General features: G+C 35.0%; 1 protein-coding gene across 2 annotated transcripts in view; it reads right to left on the bottom strand.

Moving 5' to 3' along the window:
• The window catches only part of PTAR1 (protein prenyltransferase alpha subunit repeat containing 1), a 46,192-nt gene that overhangs the window by 7,762 nt on the left and 16,714 nt on the right, over positions 1 to 21,716 (bottom strand). For both annotated transcript variants that reach the window (XM_012736794.3, XM_076008641.1), the window contains 4 exons: positions 17,460 to 17,526; positions 11,063 to 11,167; positions 10,078 to 10,291; positions 294 to 595 (listed from right to left, as the gene is read on the bottom strand). In XM_012736794.3, the coding sequence (XP_012592248.1) occupies positions 294 to 595; positions 10,078 to 10,291; positions 11,063 to 11,167; positions 17,460 to 17,526 (688 nt within the window). The remainder of the gene's footprint in view (positions 1 to 293; positions 596 to 10,077; positions 10,292 to 11,062; positions 11,168 to 17,459; positions 17,527 to 21,716) is intronic.

The raw sequence follows: 21,716 nt of genomic DNA, 5'->3' as shown, positions 1-21,716 counted from the left end.
TGTTACTATTTTATTTTGCTTGTTTTTGTTTTATTTTGGAAGTAACACAGGTAATTCTGTTACAGTCAAGGTTGAATACCATTATCCTAAGCTATAGGCAGAGATCTGCATGAGCAATCTCACACTGATGATGATGATGATATTGTAACACAAACCCTCTCACACTCACTCAGTCAAAACTCAAAACAGATGACCATGTTTACTCAAGCAGGCAAGAATTAGATGTAACACCTCCTGCAGCTCACATAAGGACATGTGGTTTTACGAAGAATATGGATTTTCTCTTCTCTTACCTATGACACCAAAGGGTTTCATGTCCTGGGTAGGAATCGATAAGATCAGTGCTGAATTCAACTTCTTCTTCTAGAAGATGAGGAAGATTTATCCTTGGTTCCTCTGTTGAAGCTGCTGCTTCTTCATCTTTTGGAAGCAGGGCTGGCTCACTTCTCAAAGGGTTTTGCTCCAAAACAGAATTGTCTATCACAGTTTGGCTAATCAAAGACTTTAACAAAAACTGGCGGTAGTGAAATCCACTGTGGTCTGAAACGTGCAAGGACGCCCAGTGTTTAGTAGAAGATAGTTCATCAAGAAGAATCTTGTAGGAAGAAAAAGGGAAGTGAGAAGAGGAACTCCCAAAAGTTTTTCTTTTTCCACTAATGCTTTTGATTTCTCTTTGGTTTGTTACTTGTTTTGTTGACAATACCATTCTTACCAGTATTTTGTATGCTATGCCCAGCACAGTGCTGTCACTTAGTAGAAGCTTAATACATGCCAGTTTCCCCTTTCCCACATAAAGTGATAAACAAAACAAAAACAGAACAAAACTTAAGGACCTGTCATTCTTTCCCTGGACCTTGACAAATCACATTCTAATTGGTACACAGATAGAAAATTCAAATTCTTTGCTAATAAGTTTCATGAGGGCAGAGACCATGCCTGTCTTTTTTCACTACTTAATTTTAAGGGGTAAGCACAAAAATATGATGAGTGAATAATAGGATTTTTCAAGAGCTCATGATTTTCACTATTCATCTCAAACTTAACATCAATGATAAATAAGTTTTTTAAACAGAAGAAATACAATTCTGCAGTAAATTGTTTAAATCTTTGCACTGCCAATCTGTAAACAAAAGAAATTTAAATTATTTTTAAAAGCTACATTTATGGAAAAAATTATCTGGCAGTGTCTTGGACAGGTAGCAAATGTAAATCAGTTTTGATCAGTGAAAGGTATATTGAGGGCCTACCACATTCCACTAGAAAATTTTCAGACCAGCTAAGGAAAAGAAGTCACATACTTGTGAACAGTGAATAATATGACAGTGCAATGCCAAATAACACCTTTACCTGCTTGTCAAGGGTCCCAGGCAAATGTCACTTCTTGTACCCCTTTACTTCCCTAGAAGAAATCTTTCCCCATTCTGCAACTCCAACACTCGTATACATAATATATTAAAGAATTTTCTATGCATCTGTTCATTCCCACTAAACTCTATAGGTGCTTTAAGATATTTAGTCATTCCTAATTGATGTTTCAATCCCTTATACCTACTGACATCAGAGTGAATACATATTTTATAAATAGATGAATGAGCAATGTAACAAATGAGGTGACTAGTGCAAAGGAATAAGGTTCCTTCCAGACAGGATGGTCAAGTTATATTAATCCTATCAGTGAAATGTTTTAAATATCTCCTTTATGTTATAATGAGTTTATTCATAGCCATCTAAATTTATTCTAGAGGCAATAACTGTCAAGTCTCTGAGAAATGAAAAACAAGAACATTTATCTGATTTTAAAAGGTGAGCAATGTTAAAGCACCAGACAAAACTTCTACCTGAAAAAAAATACTCTTAATGTTATTACATTTTTGAAAAATTAACCTGTAGGACATTTAGGCTATAATATAGCAGCTTTTTAACTTTGGTATAGCTTCTTAATATGGGCTGAAAAGAGGACTCCATTTGTTTAAAATGAACTTATATTTTAAAAAACTTAGATTATTTATTACAGAGTATTTCTATGTACAAAAATTGTAATTCATTAATTTTACATACATGAAAGTTATTCAACAAAATCAACTTAATATCTTAAAAATATTCTTAAGACTTTTTTAGAGAAAAATCCATTACATTCTTTTCCTTAAGATATAAACATGCATATTAAACCAAAGAAGAAACTTTAATAGGAGTCTAGGACATTTTCTTATTAAAATAAAAAGGTATATAAATAAAGGCAATGATTTAAACAAAAGACACCAACTACTTTTAAGTGTTCTATATGGCTTAGGCTGAGTGTGGTGGCTCACGCCTGTAATCCCAGCATGTTGGCAGGCCGAGGCAGGAGGATCGCTTTGAGCCCAGGAAATGGAAGTTACAGTGAGCTATGTATGATCAGGTCACTCAATGTACTTCAGCCTAGGTGACACAGTGAGACCTTGTCTCTAAAAATAATAATATAATAATAATGATAATAAAAAAAAAAACAGAAAATTAAAGATATGGCTTAAATGTATGGCACAGAATGAATGCATTTTATATGACATACCTGAAATGTCCTTATTCTTTTCCAACTTCCATATAAAAAATGAGTGGATAAATAACTATAAGAAAACTATAATCAGGTCTATGAAACAAGAATAACACGTTGAAAACAAAAAGACTACTAAAAATGTACAGGCCATCAGTCTTGTAAATTTTTAAAAATAACATTTGATTTTCCTTCTGATTTTATCACTTCTAAAAGTGATCATTATAGAAAATTTCAATAATATAGAAAAAAATTAAAAAAGCAAACAAAAATCACCGATGATCCTATTGGCCAGAGATTATTCTTAACATTCTGGCACAAAACCAATCTTTCATATTTTTTTGTGTGCATACATATGCACATAGTTTATTTTTAACACAACTTGGGATACTCTTTTATACTGATTTTATTCCACTTAAGTTAGAAACATATTCCTATGGCATTAAATATTATTCTATAATATAATTTTTAACTCTTACATAATATTTCACCTTCAATATTACCATGATTTAACCATTCCTTTATTTGTTTCTACTCTGGTATATGTAACACTCATATAAATTTACCGTGTTTCCCCGAAAATGAGACCTACCCATAAAATAAACCCTAGCAGGATTTCTGAGTATTTGCACAATATAAGCCCTACCCCAAAAATAAGACCTAGTGATGGGTGTGGCTACGCAGCCTATCTGCACAACCCATGCATTTCCTTGCCGGGTGGTAAAGAAGATGAGCAGCCCTTCTCATCTGCCCCATGAGAGCTCTATTGCTTGACATGAGAGATTGGGGCCAATGGTTCTAAAGCAAATAGAGTCGCAAGACATTCAGGATGGAATTTGGGGTTTGAAGAGTTACAATGATGTTCCAGAAGACGACGACTTAACTATATTTGAATAAATGTAGATTGTTGTACAGCACTTAAAAAAAAAAAAAATAACACATCCCCTGAAAATAAGCCCTAGGGTTTCTTCTTGAGGAAAAATAAATATAAGACCCTGTCTTATTTTCGGGGAAACACAGTATGTGCTATCTATTTATTTAGGAAGAATTTCTAGAAGAATACTTGCTGAAACAGAGCAAAACTATGTAAGGTTCTTGATATATACTGCCAAAGTGCCCTCTAGAAAGGCTATATAATTTATATTCCTATTGGAAATACATGTTAATGCCTATTTCCTAAATTCTTCATCAATACTTTAATCTTCACTAATGTAGTAAGTAGAAAATCACATTTCAATTTATATTTCGTTAATCATTAAGGCTAAAAATGTTTTCTTATATGATTGTTTTTCCTTTATTTCTTCATTTATGAATTGACTATTTTGCCTAATTATCTACCTTTATGAATTGTCTAACTTACTATTTGTGATAGTCATTCTTCTTCTCATGGGTTTCTAAGAGATCTTTATATACTAAGGACATTAAGTCTCTCTCGTACATCTTGTAAATATTTTTCTCCATAGATTATATTACTGCAATTGATTTTCTAAATCTTCTTTTTCTCTGCAGCTTCACTGAAGTAGAGTTGACAAACAAAATTGGTATATATTTATGTTATACAACATGTTTTAAAGTATACACTGTGAAATGATTGCCACAATCATGATAATTAACACACTCATCATCTCATATGGTTATTTTTTTTGTTGTAAGAACATTTAAGACCTATTCTCTTAACAATTTTTAGGTATACATTACTAACTATGGTCACCATGTTCTGCAACAACCGATCTTAAAAATTTATTCATCCTAACTGAAACTTTGTGCTCTTTTACCAGCAACTCTTCATTTCCCAATCCATCCTCTGCTCCTGCAGTCATCATTCTACTTTCTGCTTCTATGAATTCAACTTTTTTAAGATTCTACCCATAAGTGAGGTCGTGCAATATTGGTCTTTCTGTGCCTGGCCTTTTCACGTAGGATAATATACAACAGGTCTCTTTTTCTTCATATAGATTGTTATTTCATTTAGAGCTCAGAGTTCAGTTTAGTATATGAGATAAAAAGTCTAACTTAATTATTTTCTAAAAAGTCAATCAATTTTACCTGCATCACAAGTTAAAGAAAGAATCCTTTCTCTAATTAATATGAAATGCCATATTCATCATTAATGAAATCTGTACATATTATTTATTCGGATGTGTTTCTGGGCTATATTCTCTTTCATTACTAAGTCTATTTTTGAAACAGTACCGCAGTTTTAATTACTCTGTCTTAATAAACACTTAAACATCTAACAGTATAATGTTCTTTATTTTTCCTTTTTTCCAACAATTTCTTAAAGCTTATTTATTCACAAGTGTGCACTTTCCACTATAGTCAAGATTCCTTATATTGTCGTTTTATAACCACAACCACTTCCTCTCTCTTGTCCCTAAGCCCCTGTAATCACTCATCTTTCCTGTTTCTACAATTTTCTTTTTTTTTTTTAATGTTATATAAATGGAATCATATAGTATGTAACCTTTTGGAATTAGATTTTTTTAATTCAGAATACTTCCCTGGAGATTTATCTGAATTGCTGCCTGTATCAACAGGTCCATATATATATTTGTTTATTTTTGTTGTGATAAAAACACATAACATGAAGTCACATAACATGAAATTTTCTTGGCAAATTTTTAAGTGTTATAGTACATACTGTTAACTATAGGCACATTGTTGTGCAGCAGCTCTCAGAACGTTTTTTTCTTGTATGACTAAAGCTCAATACCCACTGAACAACAACTCCCCATATCCCCCGCCCCAACCCTTGAAAACCAACATTTTATTTTCTTCTTTTATGAGTTTGACTATCAGAGATACCTCATCTAAGTAAAATCATGCAGTTTTTGTCCTTCTGTGCGTGGCTAATTTCAAGCATTTTTATGACTCCTCAGAAAACCCCATTCCTATTATAAGTTAAGCTCCATCCCCTCCTCCCCAGCATCTGGCACCCACTAATCTGCTATGCCTATTGTGAACATGTCATATAAATGGAACCACACAGTATGTGGCCTTTTGAATCTGGCTGCTTTCAAGGAGCATAAGGTTTTCATGGGTCATCCACATTACAGCATGTATCAGTACTTCATTCCTTTTTTATAGCCAATCTTTCATTGTATGGCTGGCTATTCCACATTTTGTTTTCCATTCCTCATATGATGAACATTTGGACTGTTACCGTTTTTTTGGGCTATTATGAATAATGTGGCTATAAACATTCTCATTCAAGTATTGGTATGAAATGTTATATATTGTTATTAACTATAATTTTTTTCCATATATAGTAATTTTATGTTTAATATTTTGAGGTAATGCCAAACTATTTTCCACATAGCTGCACCATTTTACATTCCTACCAGTCATATATAAGGGTTCCAATCTCTATGCATCCTCCCTTATCAAAACTTGTTATTGCCTATCTTCATTTTAACCATCTTCATTGGTGTGAAGTGGCATCTTATTCACTGTGGCTTTGATTTGCATTTCCCTACTGGTAATGATGTTGAATATCTCTTCATGTCTTTATTGGCCATTTGTATATCCTTTCTGGAGAAATAACCCTATGTGCTTTATCAGGTGATGTACCATATCAACTTTTTATTTTTTTTAGAGACAGGGTCTCATTCTGTACCTAAGCTGGAGTGCAGTGGCACCATCACAGTTCACTATAACCTCAAACTGCTGGGCTCAAGTGATCCTTCCACCTCAGCCTCCTGAACCTCCCGAGTAGCTGGGACTACAGGGTCATGCCACCACGCCTGGATAATTTTTTCTTTCTTTTTTTTGAGACAGAGTTTCACTTGGTTGCCCAGGCTAGAGTGCCGTGGCATCAGCCTAGCTCACAGCAACCTCAAACTCCTGGGCTCAAGCAATCCTCCTGCTTCAGCCTCCCAAGTAGCTGGGACTACAGGCACATATGTGCCACCATGCCCGGCTAATTTTTTTCCTATATATTTTTAGTTGGCCAATTAATTTGTTTCTATTTATAGTAGAGATGAGGTCTCCCTCTTGTTCAGGTTGGTTTTGAACTCCTGATCTTTAGTGATCCGCCCACCTCTGCCTCCCAGAGTGCTAGGATTACAGGTGTGAGCCACCACGCCCAGCCATAATTTTTCCATTTTTTGTAGAGACCAAGTCTCACTATATTGCCCAGGCTGGTCTCCAATTCTTGGCCTCAAGTAATCCTCCATCCTTGGCCGCCAAAAGTGCTGAGATTACAGGCACAAGCCACTGCACCTAGCCACCATATCAACTTTTAATTGGCTAGTAGTAATAAACTCTACATGACTGTGTGGCTTTCCTCCCACCCAACTCTCAAAATTAAGAGTATTTAAAAATGTACTTAAATATATGTTCATTTAAACATGCAAACATCACAGGGAACATACAACTGAAAATTAAAGTCTCAAATTCTACCCCATAGCACCACTAACCATTATTCTCTAACTCTTTTTATCTGACTAGAAAACTAATCCATGTTCATTATAAGAAAGAAAAAATATCCATAACACTGTGTGTATGTATGTATGTACAAATAACTGCTAAGCACTTAACTATGTGCCAAGCACTATTTTCAAACACTTTAAAGTGTTTGCTATTTCATTCAATGCTAATAAATATACTAAAAATTATATTAGGCCTACTCCATATTTAGTTTTATATCCTCAACCTATTGTGAACACTTTTCTTTAAAAAATATAATTTTTAGTTGCAGAAAAATATTCCAATTTGTGATGGATTGTAAAGTAATCAACTAATCCCTCAATACTGGAGGGTTACAGTCGTTCGTTCTAGTTTTCCACTATCATAAACTCTACTTTTATACATCAAACTTCCATATTTAATATAATAGCCAGTGTTTACTGAGCACTTAGTAAGAGCACTGTGATAACCACACCACTTTTACGTGGATCTTTTCATTAGATTTGCATCACTCAATGGGATAGGAATTATCATCACCCCCATTTTGCAGATAAGGAAACTGAAGGTTGGAGAGGCTAAGTAACTTCCTTAAGGCTATAAAGCAAATTGGTGGTAAAGCCAAGATGAAAATGAGGTCTGTATGATCACTGAGTGGAGCCTTTAATCACTACACCATAGTTCGTATCTCCCATTATTTCTTTAGGATGAATTCCTGGAAGCAGAACTCTTAAAGATAACACTCTTTTTTAAAGTGTGATAAATGCTGCCATGTTACCCTTCAGTAAGATAATAATTTTTATAATGCTCATTTTCAAACGCTTAATCCAGCACTTTAAAAATTCATTTTCAATGTTCTAAAAAATGCCAGTTCATTTTCTATACATCTATGTAAATAAATATAAAATTAAGCTGCTCTAGACTATTGATACTTTTGTGATCACTTCCTCTAACAGACAAAGCATAGAACATGTTCTCCTAGCTGGGTAAATGACTTACAACAACAGAAAGGAGATTTTGCAAATTTACCACTCTTCACTGAAAACAAGAGAGTAAAATATGCTGCAGCGGCAGAGGGGACAAAAAGGGTAGATCAAGGAAGGCTGATAACATGTGAGTGTAGGACTGGACACAGGTAGCTGAGCCCACGCAAAGCACCTAATGAGTTGTCATCTTTAACATCAGATGGTCTCAAGTAACCAAGAATTTCACCTTGGCCATTTGTTCCTGATTTTATGGGAATGCCACTTGAAAAGGTACATATCAAGGTAGAAAATTTCCAAAGACCTCTCAGTTCACCCAGGTGAACTCTGCCCTCCTTTTTATCCCCAATCATCCCCATGCCACTCCCCACCTCTACACACTATCAAGTTGTGGAGCTGAGATGAGGGGCTATAAATCACTCCAGATCCCCCAATAACTCACCAGATAACTTGTACTCACTCCTCCAGACTCAGACTGTGTATTCCCCTCCCTCTGGCAGCTGTTCCCAATGAGCCCAGCCACTGGAGCCATTTCTCTGTGTTCCCACTGTATTCTGAGCTTCCCTCGCTTGCTTCAAATGTCTCCCTGCTTTGTAATTGTTGATCTACTTCTTCAACTAGATTTTCAACTATGCTGCTTTGTAATTGTTGGTCTACTTCCTCAATTAGATTTTCAATCTGCTAAGGGTGAGCACTGTTTTTGCTGCCACACCAGTATACATGGCAGTGGCTGGGAACAATAGGCTTTCAGCACATTTTCAAGAATAAATTATATTGAGTTGGATCAAGCAAACTGGAAGCCAATTTCACCTAAACTTTCTATCTAGTTAGTTCCCTTCTCTGTTCTCTGGGAGATCAGAGAAAGGAACTATTAAAATAGAGTGAGCAGTTATCAGGTGCCTAGTATATCACACACATTAACTCAAGCAACTCTCACAATAATCCACTGAAGCAGGAAATACAGCCCCTATTTTATAAACGAAAACATTAAAGCCTTACTTTGCACACATAGCTAATACGGCCAGAATCTAAACCCAGGTTGTGATTCTAAGACTTTGCTCTTTCTATTCCATCAGGCGACCTGGTCTCCCCTTCTGAAACTCACAGCTATATAAACTAGAAGAGAAAGGCTACTCTTTCAGAATTGTTAGTTTAAAATCCCCAGAAGTAAAAATTCTCCAACTTGTCCTGGAGGAATCTGGCTAGGCAACAAAGAGGAGAGAGGGAACCTAGGAAGGAACATGTAGGAAAAGGGGGGTAGTAAACTAAAATTACAGAATACTTCCCTACTAATCTAAGCACCACTTGGGGTGCTCTGACCTTCAACGTGACTTTTTTTAACTGTCCTAAGCCTGAGAAATTTTTTGGCCAAGTACCCTAGATTCCTATGGCACTGTGATACCATAAGAGAAGAAAAAAATAGAGACACTGTAGTATATAAGAAGGAATACGAGGGATATAGGGCTCTCATTCTGATGAATAATAAGTGGTGCAAATGTAGCTAAGTCTGAGCCATTAAAATTCTCTGAAAACCTCCATCTCCTAATTTCTGAACTGAAAAGATTAGGCTGTGAGTTTCCAACCTGGCTCTGTATCCAAGTAACCCCCTGAGCCTATGGAAAATACTGATCTCTAGATCCCATCCTCATTCTGGTTTAGTTATACCTGGAGTGGAACTTAAGAAATCCCCAGGTAATTTATAGGCTCAGCCAAGTTTGAAAACACCTGGGTGAGACAGTCTGTGTCTGCCTCACTCTCCCCGCTTCCAGGAGAGCAAAGTGTGAAAAGACAGACAGGTGACTCAGCATATTAAGTCAGCATATTAAGCAAGACTACCAAGAAATAGCAATCTAATGCTATAAATCTCAATAATCCCTTCCTGTTTTAGGGTAAAGTGAGTTATGCTCAGTTTTCTCAACTGGTTAAATCTGTTCTACCAATGCACTAGCTTTAAGAACACCAAAAACTGCACTGGTGGGGAATACAAACTTTTTTTTTAATTGCTAGAGTTACTCTGGAGGTATTAGCTGCCATGATCCTCTCGTGCTGCTAGATCATTAGGTTCCTCTACTCCTTTAAAGCTCTTCTGAGGGTGAACTACTACCAGAAGATTTTAAGGGCAGATGGGCAGCCTGCCCTGGAGTTTGAATAATATCCTACCTTGACATCTAGCTTGGCCACGTGCTGTAAAACCCAGATGCGATGGGACCAGGCATTATAGTTGCTTGGGTATCTCCCTGCTGCTTCACCACAGACCTCCATCTCTTCTTGTATTAGCCGAAGTGTCCTTTCTGCAGGAATTGTTCCCAAGTTTCCTTTGGTTACAAAGGAAGGCAAGGAGGTTTCCTGAATTAGCTGTTGTAGCACCCATCTCCTGTTAAGGTACCATGTGGGAAAGGGAACAAGGAAAGACCATAAACCACAGAGGAAAAACAACTAGTTTTTGTAGTTCTTAATTTAATTTCCATTCACAGACAAGGCAAAATAATATCTATCTATAAGCCTAGTTTTGGGGAGATAGGGAGGGGATATTGTTTTGTTGTTTTTAAAGACAAACAGCAGTATGGGTGAAGGTGGTGGGGTGGGGAAGATACACAGAAAAAAAAAACCCTTCTAAAACTTAAAAATTTGTTACAATGAAATGTCATTAGTTCTAAAATAATAACTGCATAATTTCACCTGGCCAGGAAATGTCAAGGCAACTGTTCTGTGCTTTCGTGTATGTGTGTGGTGGTGGTGATAGTAATGGTGAGGGAGTATAAATTATGGCTGTTAGATATTAGAGTCATAGTTCACACATTTTTAATTATATATGAATGCATTACTCTGTGTATTTGTTTGCAAACAAGAAAATGCATTGTAACAGCTTTCTTTAAGCAAAATTTCTATATTATAGCATAAAATCTGAAAGAGAACAAACACAATACAAATTAGATAAATCATTAAGGAGGTTTCAAATGTCTTTAAAAACAGATTTTCCTTTGGTCTATTTAAGATTTGCATTAGTATGCATTTAAATTGAAAGCACTAAGAAAGTACTTCTAACCACTTAACGTCTTTAGTTTGTACAAATATTTTCCTCAGATGAAAGCAATCTTTTAAACTAAAAAGAAAGTAAGAATATTATGTTGTAAATTAATCATACCTGTGAATCCATGTTTCTGGACTCTTTGGAAACTTAGTTAAGGCCAGTTTTCCCAGATGTAAATCTTTAATTGGATTTAAAGTGCCAGAGAGGATCAGCTCTTTCCTGTAAAAGAGAAATTAAAAAAAAAAAATTACCCTTTTATCAAAACATTCTGCATGGTTTTTAATATAACCTCATTGTATTAAACTTGTACAGACTTTTTTTCTTGTCATTCCCTAAACAATAGTATAACACTTTACAAAACATTTATGTATTAGGTATTATAAGTAATCTAGAGATGATTTAAAGTATATGGGAGGATATATATAGGTTATATGTAAATAATATAGCATTTTATATCACAGACTTAAGCATTCTCTGATTTGGATATCTTCAGGTGGTCCTGGAACCAATCCTCCACAGATGCCAAGGGACAATAGTAATTGCATTGGAGCTTTGGTTGGGATTGAATAGTTTGAAACAACAAAAGCCTTACATTTCTATTACTTCAAAAAGGAATGGCCTAGTGTATCAAGGGTCATGGCAAGTATTTACATAGTAATGCCTCTTTGGAAACTTATCCTAAGTAAGAGTACAAAAGAAAGAAGTCATAAGCACAAAGTCCCCCCTACCCCCCAGTTCTTTTAAAAATAGCAAAAAGTTAGAAACAACCTAAATATCTAACACTAAAGGAAAAGGTCATTAAATTATTAGCATAACCACTGAATGAAAACTATTTGATTATTTAAAATGTTCATTACAAAGATTAAATAGAGCCATGGAGAAATTCTTAAGATGCAGTGAGGACAGGATATAAAATTATATGTTAAAATATATATGTATATAGGGAAAGGTAGAAGGGAAAATTCAAATTCAAAAATACAAATAGTAATTTATTTTATTTTATTTATTTTTGGAGACAAGAGTCTTGCTCTGTTGCCCCGGCTAGAGTGCTGTGGTGTCAGCCTAGCTCACAGCAACCTCAAACTCCTGGGCTCAAGCGATCCATCCTCCTGCCTCAGCCTCCCAAGTAGCTGGGACTACAGGCATGCGCCACTGTGCCCAGCTAATTTTTTCTATATATTTTTAGTTGTCCAACTAATTTCTTTCTATTTTTTAGTGGAGACGGGGTCTCACTCTTGCTCACACTGGTCTTGAACTCCTGACCTTGATCCGTCCTCCTGCCTCAGCCTCCCAGATGCTAAGATTATAGACATGAGCCACCACACCCGGCCAAAAATAGTGATTTTGCTAGTGATTAAATGAATGTATTTTTCCTTATAAACCAGTCATATTGTGTTTGTTTTATGTGTGGTTTTGTAATGACCTAAACCATATCAAGTCCTGTTTTGGAAGCTAGAGCAATTCTTGACTGATACTGGATTGGCTCTGTAAATACTGCTGTCAGGTGTCATAACTTTCGGAAATGAGATAGGCCAGAAGATCCCTTTGCCCTCTCCCAAATAGTCAACTGAAGTTCCAGTGTTGCTTTTAAGAGCTTCTCCTCCTGTTTATTAATTTGTTATTTTGAGATTATGAGAATATATTCTTGGTTACTGTGTGGGACATTTATGAGAGTTTCACATACCAGAATGGTTTTAGGTTTGGGTGTTTTTATTTCTTTTTAATTCTTGGAAATTTCCTTCACAATGAGGTTCTTTGGGTTGGAGATTTTTAGTCTAAAAGATTGCTTTCATATGAGGAAAATATTTGTACAAGTTTAATACAGATGCAATTTTTTCCAAATATTTTCAATCTTTCGTTGGTTGAATCCACAGATGCAGAACCCAGGGATACAGAGGGTCAACTGTATAAAGAATGTCATATAAGAGCATTCTACCTATTTCTCAGGTAAATACAATTTATGTTAATTTCTCTGATGGGTTTTTGATAGGTACCAATATTACTGATTACACTACCAATTAATTCTCGTTGTATCTATTATTTTATAATAAAATAAGTTCATTTGCTAATATTTGTTCATCTTAAAATATCCTTCCTATGGTAGGGCTGATTATTCATTTATTTTCGAGAACTTGAAGCCAACAAAAATACCCCAGCTTTTACTGCTCACCTATTAATATTTAGACAGATTTAGTTCATAAATACAATAGATTTTCTTTCTAATAGCAATGTACTATTTCTAAACTTTTATTTGATAAGGAAACTAGCTTCCTTTTTAATGTAAGTACTAAACAGGGATAATAAATGCTTGCATTTTATAATTATTTTTAGGTAAGTAACTTTATCAAATAATTTGAAGTAATATTCAAAAGGATTGTGGCCACTTTGATGAATGAATTTATTGGTTGCTTTCCTTTCACTGTATAGGAAACACATGCCATGTAAAAAAATTTTTTTGATGCAACAGCCAAGAGCTTTTGAAGTTTTAGACCTTTTTGTCCTCTGAAATCAGTAATACTTTGTTTACACAGTAAGTAGGATACCTATGAAGTAAAAGGAGACAAAAAATTGTTCTATGTAATTTAAACTACTTTGTGGAGTAGTGTTTCTCAAAGTGGAGTGCCTGACTAACATCAGCATCATCTGGATTCTTAGTAGAAATGGATTCTCAGGGCTCAGCCCACACCCACTGAATCGGAAACTCAGGTGGGCAAAGCAATCTGTGTTTTACAACAAGCCCTTCAGGTGATGCACATTAAAGTTTAAAAATGACTACTGCAAAGAATTTATTATATTAAGCTTAATTTCAATTTACTAAATTTAAGACCTCTTATTATTTACAACTGCCTATCTGTATTCCCATGTATACTCATATGTAAGAGGAGACAATCAAATTTTCTTCAGAAAAGAGGGAGTCTCCTTATAACTAACTCTTTATGAAGTTTCTTAAATTATGGACACTCTCTTAATTCTTTATTTCAACAACCAAGTATTATTTCAACAACCAAGTAGTAGTATTTTGGGAAGACATCTTACCCTGAAACAATTTCATCAATGGTATATATGAACACTTAAAGAGATCACCTGATAGAATAATTTAAAACAAAGCAACATTTTAATATAAATTTAATAAACATTCCTGGGGGCAGGCTTGATCATTTGTAAGGGCAGGATCTTGTTGTAAGCAAGTTTTTTAAAGATCGTTTTAAAAAGATATTAAATATATGGTAAGTGGTTAAGTTATGGTGATCACATAACCTTGATTTCAGGCATATTCTTTAGTTTTTACCAAATGTCTTTTTCTATTCTAGGGTTCCCTTCAGGATACATTACATTGGGTTATTATATCTACTTAGGCACCTCTTGGCTCCTCATATTTACCTTGTTTTTGGTGGTCTTGACAGTTAAGAGAATACTGGTCAGGTATTTTGTACAATGTTTTTCTTATCATTAGACTAGGGATATGGGTTTGAGTGAAAGACCACAGAGGTAAAGTGTCATTTTCATTTCATCCAATCAGAGGCACATAGTATCAACATAACTTATCACTGTTGATCTAGATTATGTGGCTGAGGTCAGGTTTTTTCAGTACTTTTTGGAAGAAAGTCATTATGATTTTCTACTTCAGTGCACAGCCCACTCTTAAGAAGTACAGAGCTATGCTACAACCTCCTTGAGAAGGGTTATCTAGGTAAATTAATGGGATATCATTTGTCTCTTGTCTCTTATTTATTTATGCATTCATTCACCCATTCATTCCAGTGTGAACTTATAGATATCCATTTTATACTCTGGGATATAATCCAATACTATGTTTACTTTTTTTGTTGTTCAAATCATTCCAGCTTTGGCCACTGTAAGCTTTTCAGTTGGCTCCTGCATCCCTTTAATATATTACCAACAGATTGTTTTTTAAGGACTTTCTTACTTTCCGGCTCTACAAGATGTTCCAGGCTCATCTTGTATACTTCCTGCCCTGGTCTAAGAATCAACCATTTCTAAAACCATTACAGTGTTAGAAAAAATAATTTCATATGGTTCAACCTACTAATATCTCAATATTACAGATAAGAAAACTGAGTCTTGGAGGAATTTAATACCATGCTTGAGGTTTCCTAGCTCAAAGTGTCAGAACCAAACATCAAATCTGCATAAAAAAGTTACCAACTTAAATCAATATAGGCTATGAGTAAAGACATGAAAGAAACACTGGAGTTTTTGGTGTCTAGTTGTTCAAAGATGTTTTGCTTATTTTAAGTAGATAGACTGATGAAAAAAATAGGACATTATTATGAAGTCAACCTCTTTCATCAAGCAATCACCAATTTTCAAAGCAAATTCAAAGCAAAAAGCAGCAGTCATTTTTTTAATAACCAGCTGAAATTTCTAACTATGTGCATCACTCACTATAATCACAAGAGATCAGCTCAAAAACTTAGCCCCTATTTTTTTTTCCCCTAAGACCACAACACCTGCAAATTGAACTAGAGGTGTATTATTTATACCATATTTTAACAGTTTGAAAAACAAGTCAGAATCACTCAACATCTTCCAGATTACTGCAGAAGAAATAACCAACAACGAAACATAAAGTGCTGAGTATCTGATCTGCAAAGAGACTTTACAGGGTTAGAGCAGTTTACTTTCAAAGTTTTGCTCTAAATGTATCCATGATTCTGTTTTCATATGTCAATCAATCTTACTGATACTAATTAAAATTTACTAGAATACATATTCATAATAAATTTTTTAAAAAAATCAAGATTCCCTTTCTACTCGTCTAACATAAAACTTTACTAATTATTTTACTACAATAACTTTCAAGATTAACTATTATAAACACCACTGAAGTTAGATTAACGGAGCAATTTCCCTTCGTAAGACAAAATCACACATAATCAAAAAAGAGTTTGAAAAGAATCATGGAAAATTCGCCTAGTTCAAATGTTTTATTTCACAGAAAAGAAACTAACTCCTGAGAAATTAAAGGTTTTGCTTACAATTAAACGCTAGTTAACTGATGAAAAAGGACTAAGTTCCTGAATTTTAAGACTAAGTTTTTTTCTCTTATGCTGAACTGTCCTATAGAACAATGAATAATGTGTGTGTACACATGTTACAGATATATGTGTATATATATGTACATATATACATTATGCTAGTAAGAATTTTTTGCTGAAGGATTTCTAATTCCTCTCTATTGATGAGGAATGTGAGAACATGAATAAAAATGGCACTCCCACTTCTCTATCATCCTTTCTTTTTCACTGAATTTGATTTGTTTTCAGTGCCCAGTTTGCAAACTGCATATCCATTATGTGACAGGCACTACAGTTTGATACTACGGAAACAAAGGAAAAAAAAAATCATGGTCCCTACCCTCAAGAAAGCTCTCAATTGAAAGTTCATGGTACCTTCCTAAAAGTCTCCTTTGCTGATTCTTCCTCATCTTGCAAATGCTAGAACAGTGCTGTCCAATAGAAATATAATGTGAGTCACAAATGTGAGCCATATATGTGATTTTAAATTTTCTAACAGCTATATTAAACACAAATATAAATATATTTTATTTACTTCAATACATCCAAAATACTATAATTTAAACAAATAATATAAATTATTAATGAGATATTTCATTTTTGGGGTACTTAGTCTTCATAATCTGATGTGTAGTTTACACTTACAGCACATCTCAACTGAGACTAGTCACATTTCAAAGGCTCAACAGCCATCTGTGGCTAGTGGCTACTGTATTGGACAGTGCTACTCTAGAAAACTGGAGCATCCCAGTGTTCAGTGTGTTTGGACTGGTTCTCTTCTCTAGCTGCAGCCATTCTTTTGGGGAATCACAAACAGTCTCAAGGCTTTAAAACCACATGCTAGTGATGCCAAAATTTTTGTCTGGCCCAGACCTTTCCCCTGAACTTCAGATTAATATGCAACTACTTATACATAAACCTAACATGTTCCAAACCAAATTCTTGACCTCTAACCAGCACCCTTTACCCTCAACCTAAATCTACTTCTCTTTCAGACATCCCCATTGCAGCAAATGGTAACTTTGTCCTTTCAGTTGCTCAGGGCAAAAACCAGAGTCAAACATGACTACCTTCTTTTTCACCCCACACACTTTCCATTGCACTGCAGTGCCTCTCAAATATGCCAACCAATGCCTTATGATTCAAACAATTATCCCAACTGCCTGTTACTCCCCCACCCCCCAAAAAGAAAAATAAATAAAACAGGTATCAAATAGTATACTACAATTCAACATGAGAATTTATGTTTCAGGCAAGAAAGTTTACAGAGAACAGACATAGATGTGCAAAAAGGGGCAAAGTGTATGTGTTAGAATCTTCATGGAGATGTTATAAAGAATAGGTAGAAGATATAAGATGTCATGGATATATGGTTTATATTTCCTTTTCAAAAAGCTAACAACTCAGGGGCTTATATGTCTTCAGAAATTGAACAAACTTCACCTTATCACTGATGAAAATGACATACCTACCTCACGTTCCATGCAGTGGTAAAGTCTGGGTTTAGAAGCAGCAGGGTGCATGTGACATCTATCAATTCTAAAATAAAGAGAAACCATATTAAAAACAAGCAGTTCTACTCTTTAAAGCCCAGCTTCTCTTTAAGGTTCTTTCGCTAGCTCATTATACTAATATATGTCATACCACATTAATTGCAATAACAAATACCCTGTTCTAAACTGTCAGGAATGTGAAAATTATCCTCAAGACTTTCTCCTACTTATGATAAGCATAACTCTTTTGGAAGTCGACAGTGAAACAATTTTACAATATACCTATAAAAAGTAATCTAATTAATCTCTTCATTCTTTTAGCAGTTTTTAGTACTACTTTAATATTTACCAAGGAAAAGAAATACAATTTCGGCCGGGCGCGGTGGCTCATGCCTGTAATCCTAGCACTCTGGGAGGCCGAGGCGGGCGGATTGCTCAAGGTCAGGAGTTCGAAACCACCCTGAGCAAGAGCGAGACCCTGTCTCTACTATAAATAGAAACATATTAATTGGCCAACTAACATATATATAGAAAAAATTAGCCGGGCATGGTGGCGCATGCCTGTAGTCCCTGCTACTTGGGAGGCTGATGCAGGAGGATTGCTTGAGCCCAGGAGTTAGTTTGAGGTTGCTGTGAGCGAGGCTGACGCCATGGCACTCACTCTAGCCTGGGCAACAAAGCGAGACTCTGTCTCAAAAAAAAAAAAAAAAAAAAAATACAATTTCTATGCCACTATTCATTTCATTCCACAAATATCTTAAGTATTTACTATGTGTGCAAATTTTCAAAAGAAAAAAACCACTCATAACCCAACCCACTCAACATGATTCATGTATATTCTCCTACAAAAATTATCTTTTCTTGCACACATTTTACATGTAGCTACAGCAATGATAAATGTACAATTTTGTTGTGTTTTTCAGTCATTTTATATGCATTCTCTTATATTGCTACAGTATGTATTTTTAACAGTTGCATAACAATCCCTTACTTTTATATACTATCATTTATTCTTTAGGCTGTTTCCTGGTTTTTGTTTTTTGGTTTTTTTTACTGTTAAGATAATATTGCTATAAACATTTTTAAACAGACTTTTTGTCTTATAGATTATTTTCTTAAGATATATTTCCTAAAGTAGAAATATGACATCAAAAACAATATAAAAATCAGTATGGTTCCCATTAAGCATTTCCAAATTGTCCTCCAAAGGGACTGTATCTATTTATACTACTACCAAGAATAATATGAGTGTACTTATATCCCTATAACTGTCCTCTATAATGACACTTAAAAAAATGAGTGTGGTAGATAAAAAATTATACTTTGTTTCTATTTTAATTTACATCTTAATTTACATTTATTAATATGAACATTTTTTATCTTTGTATACTACTTATAGTTCATCTTATAAACAGGCTATTCATATTCATTAGCTATTTATCTATCATGGTCTTGACAGAAATTCTTACATATTTAAATAAACTGTATATGTCTGTATTTAAAAGAACAAAATCAGTAAAAATTACACATACTTTCTTTGCTTTACTAAAATTAAAAAGAGAATTTGAAGATTATCAATCTAGCGGCATAATACTAAATTAAGGCAACATTACCAAGCTCATATTAAATGCCAAGTAAATAAAAGAATGAAGACAATCATTACTACTGTGTACTAGCCATGGTATTAAGTACTTTATTTACATTATTTCATTGAATTCTCACCATTACAGCTCCAAATATTCTTATATCATTTTATAGATAGGGAAACTAAGATTTACAGAGTTTAAGCAATTTGCCCATAGTCACCCAATTAGCATGCAGCATGGTCAACATCTGACTGCTTTTAACAAATCAATTATACTGCAGTTGAAAAATCTGCCTACAGTAAATAACTAGGACATTTTCAGTGTTCAAGTAAAAGATAAACTTTTAAAATCTAAAATCACATGAAAATACACCCTATAGTTATTTTTAAATATTCTACTTCGCAACAAAATCAATTATTCTATTCTCACCATCTGAATAAGAGGTAAACATTAATTTTGAGCTCATGATTTCATTGCTACTGAGTACAATGTAATATTCAATAAATGAGCAACAAACAGTTTGATCAACACACGTTTATTTTTGACCTCCATCCTACTTCTTACAAGCCATTACATGTATAAACACAATCTGCCTATAAAGAATAATCAAATTAACCTCTTCATTCTTTTGCTTTTAGTAGTTTTTGGCACTAATACTTACCAAGAAAAATAAATATAATATTCTATGTCACTATTCATTTAACTCCGAAATATTCCAAGAATTAACTTGGGCAAAGATCAAACTGGGCCCTTAGGACTGATAGAATGGATATAATGACATATAAGCCTGATTTTTGCCCTCTAAGTTGGAGAGAACATATAAACAAATAATTATAGTGGGCAAAATGAAATAATTATGATGCAGAAGCATGTACTACATTTTGGGACCCACCATTATAGCTGCAATTAATTGTTGCTGGAGTACCCCTGGAGGACTGTAAGTGAATAAAGCAGTAAAGGTGCTGCCTTACCATACTGGAAAAAGTCTAAGCAATGATAAAGAGGCATGGCACTTCACACACAATCTGCTCTCTAAGAGATTATGGGTACCAGAGTGTCACTACAGCACAGGGTGTGGGAAACATGTGCCAGATGTTTCCCGCACCCTGTGCTGGAACCTGGTCTCAATCTCATCAGCTGAGCCATCCATTACTTTCCTTCACACACTGCATTCCACCCCAACCAAACCCCACCATCTTCTGAACACACTGTCTACCTGCCTACCTTCTCTTCACTGAACATAACTCAGGACTTACCTACTTGTTATTCTTTCTGCCAGAAATGTCTTACCATCTCTGAATATTAAAAAAATACATTTTTTTTTTATTTTGCAAAAGCTCTTTAAATACCTTTCTCCATAAAGGCTCTTCTGACCTACCAAGCTGGAAAAAATCTTTCATCTTACTTTACACAATCTTTATGTGTATCTTAGTTGGTTACTTACATAAATATCCTCTTATTCAGATCATAAATTCTTTGGAAGCAAGTCCTCCCTAATACATCTTCAAATTACTTACCCACTTAAGAAGTTTTGTGAGCATCTTCAACAAGCCAGGTACTGAGCTGGGTTAAGATGCATTAAGATTTGGTCCCTCCCCAGAAGCAGCTCCAAGGAATCTTAAGAGCATATGCCTTTCTTAAAACCACACCATGTGGGTTTGAATCCCAACTTCTCCACCTACTACCCACAGAATATAACCTCTTGGGACCTCAGTCTCACCTGTAAAATGGGGATAGTAACATCAACCTCACAGTGTTGTGAGCCGCTGCGACTTACCAACCAAGAGATGAATATTTTTAACAGCAATTATTCAAGGAAGTTGAAATAATGAGGCAGTTGTTCCTATAATAAAACCGTCTAAATTTCTAAACTTGTAAAATAAATGGCAATAACAAAAAAACCACTTAGTAGTCAAGTAGTTATATGGAAAAGTTGATATATGATGGGAAAGCCTCTGAAATTTCTTTTGACATATATAATTTTTCAAAATGCCATTATATTACATAGGTAAATCAGTACTTAGTCCCTTGGACTCTCCCTTTCCACATTAAAGAGAAAACATGTGTGATCAATGGCAGATGCCATTCGTTTGTACTTCTACGACAACTCTCCTCCCTGCCGCTGTAAGTGAAGACAAGTTTATCCTCCACGAGAAGACTTCTGTACTGCAGCACAAGGCAAAAACTAACAAACACTGCAAATACTTAAGCCTCGCCTTTCATTTTGTGGCTGTGTGAAGAGAGAGGAAAGCTGATCAAAGTGTTGCTTCCTTTACTGGCAGGTCTCCCCCAGAAGGGCAGTAGTAGTTGTTGGGTTTAAAGGCCAACTCCACTGGTTATGAGAGTTCTTGGGAAAATCACTTAATCTCTCTGTGCCTAGTGTACTCCTCATCTGTAAAATGGAGGTATCATAGGAGTATCAGATGATTAAAACCCCTGGAATGTTAGGACAGCATCTGACATACAATAAGCACTGAATGATAATTCCTGTTACAAAACCTGTATCTCCTAGCCTAGTTCCACGAGTGGTACTGGGACTGGATGCCTCCTAACCATCAGTGGTGCCTAGTAACACATACAACCAGGGGCCCTCCCTCCTCTTTGACAAACTGCTAAAGCTTCCTGATTCAGGACTCAAGCCCAGACAGGA

The sequence above is a fragment of the Microcebus murinus genome, chromosome 12, assembly GCF_040939455.1.
Source record: "Microcebus murinus isolate Inina chromosome 12, M.murinus_Inina_mat1.0, whole genome shotgun sequence".
Classification (NCBI taxonomy): domain Eukaryota; kingdom Metazoa; phylum Chordata; class Mammalia; order Primates; family Cheirogaleidae; genus Microcebus; species Microcebus murinus.
Note: the sequence above shows the minus strand (reverse complement) of the source record. Positions and strands in the feature narration are given on the sequence as shown.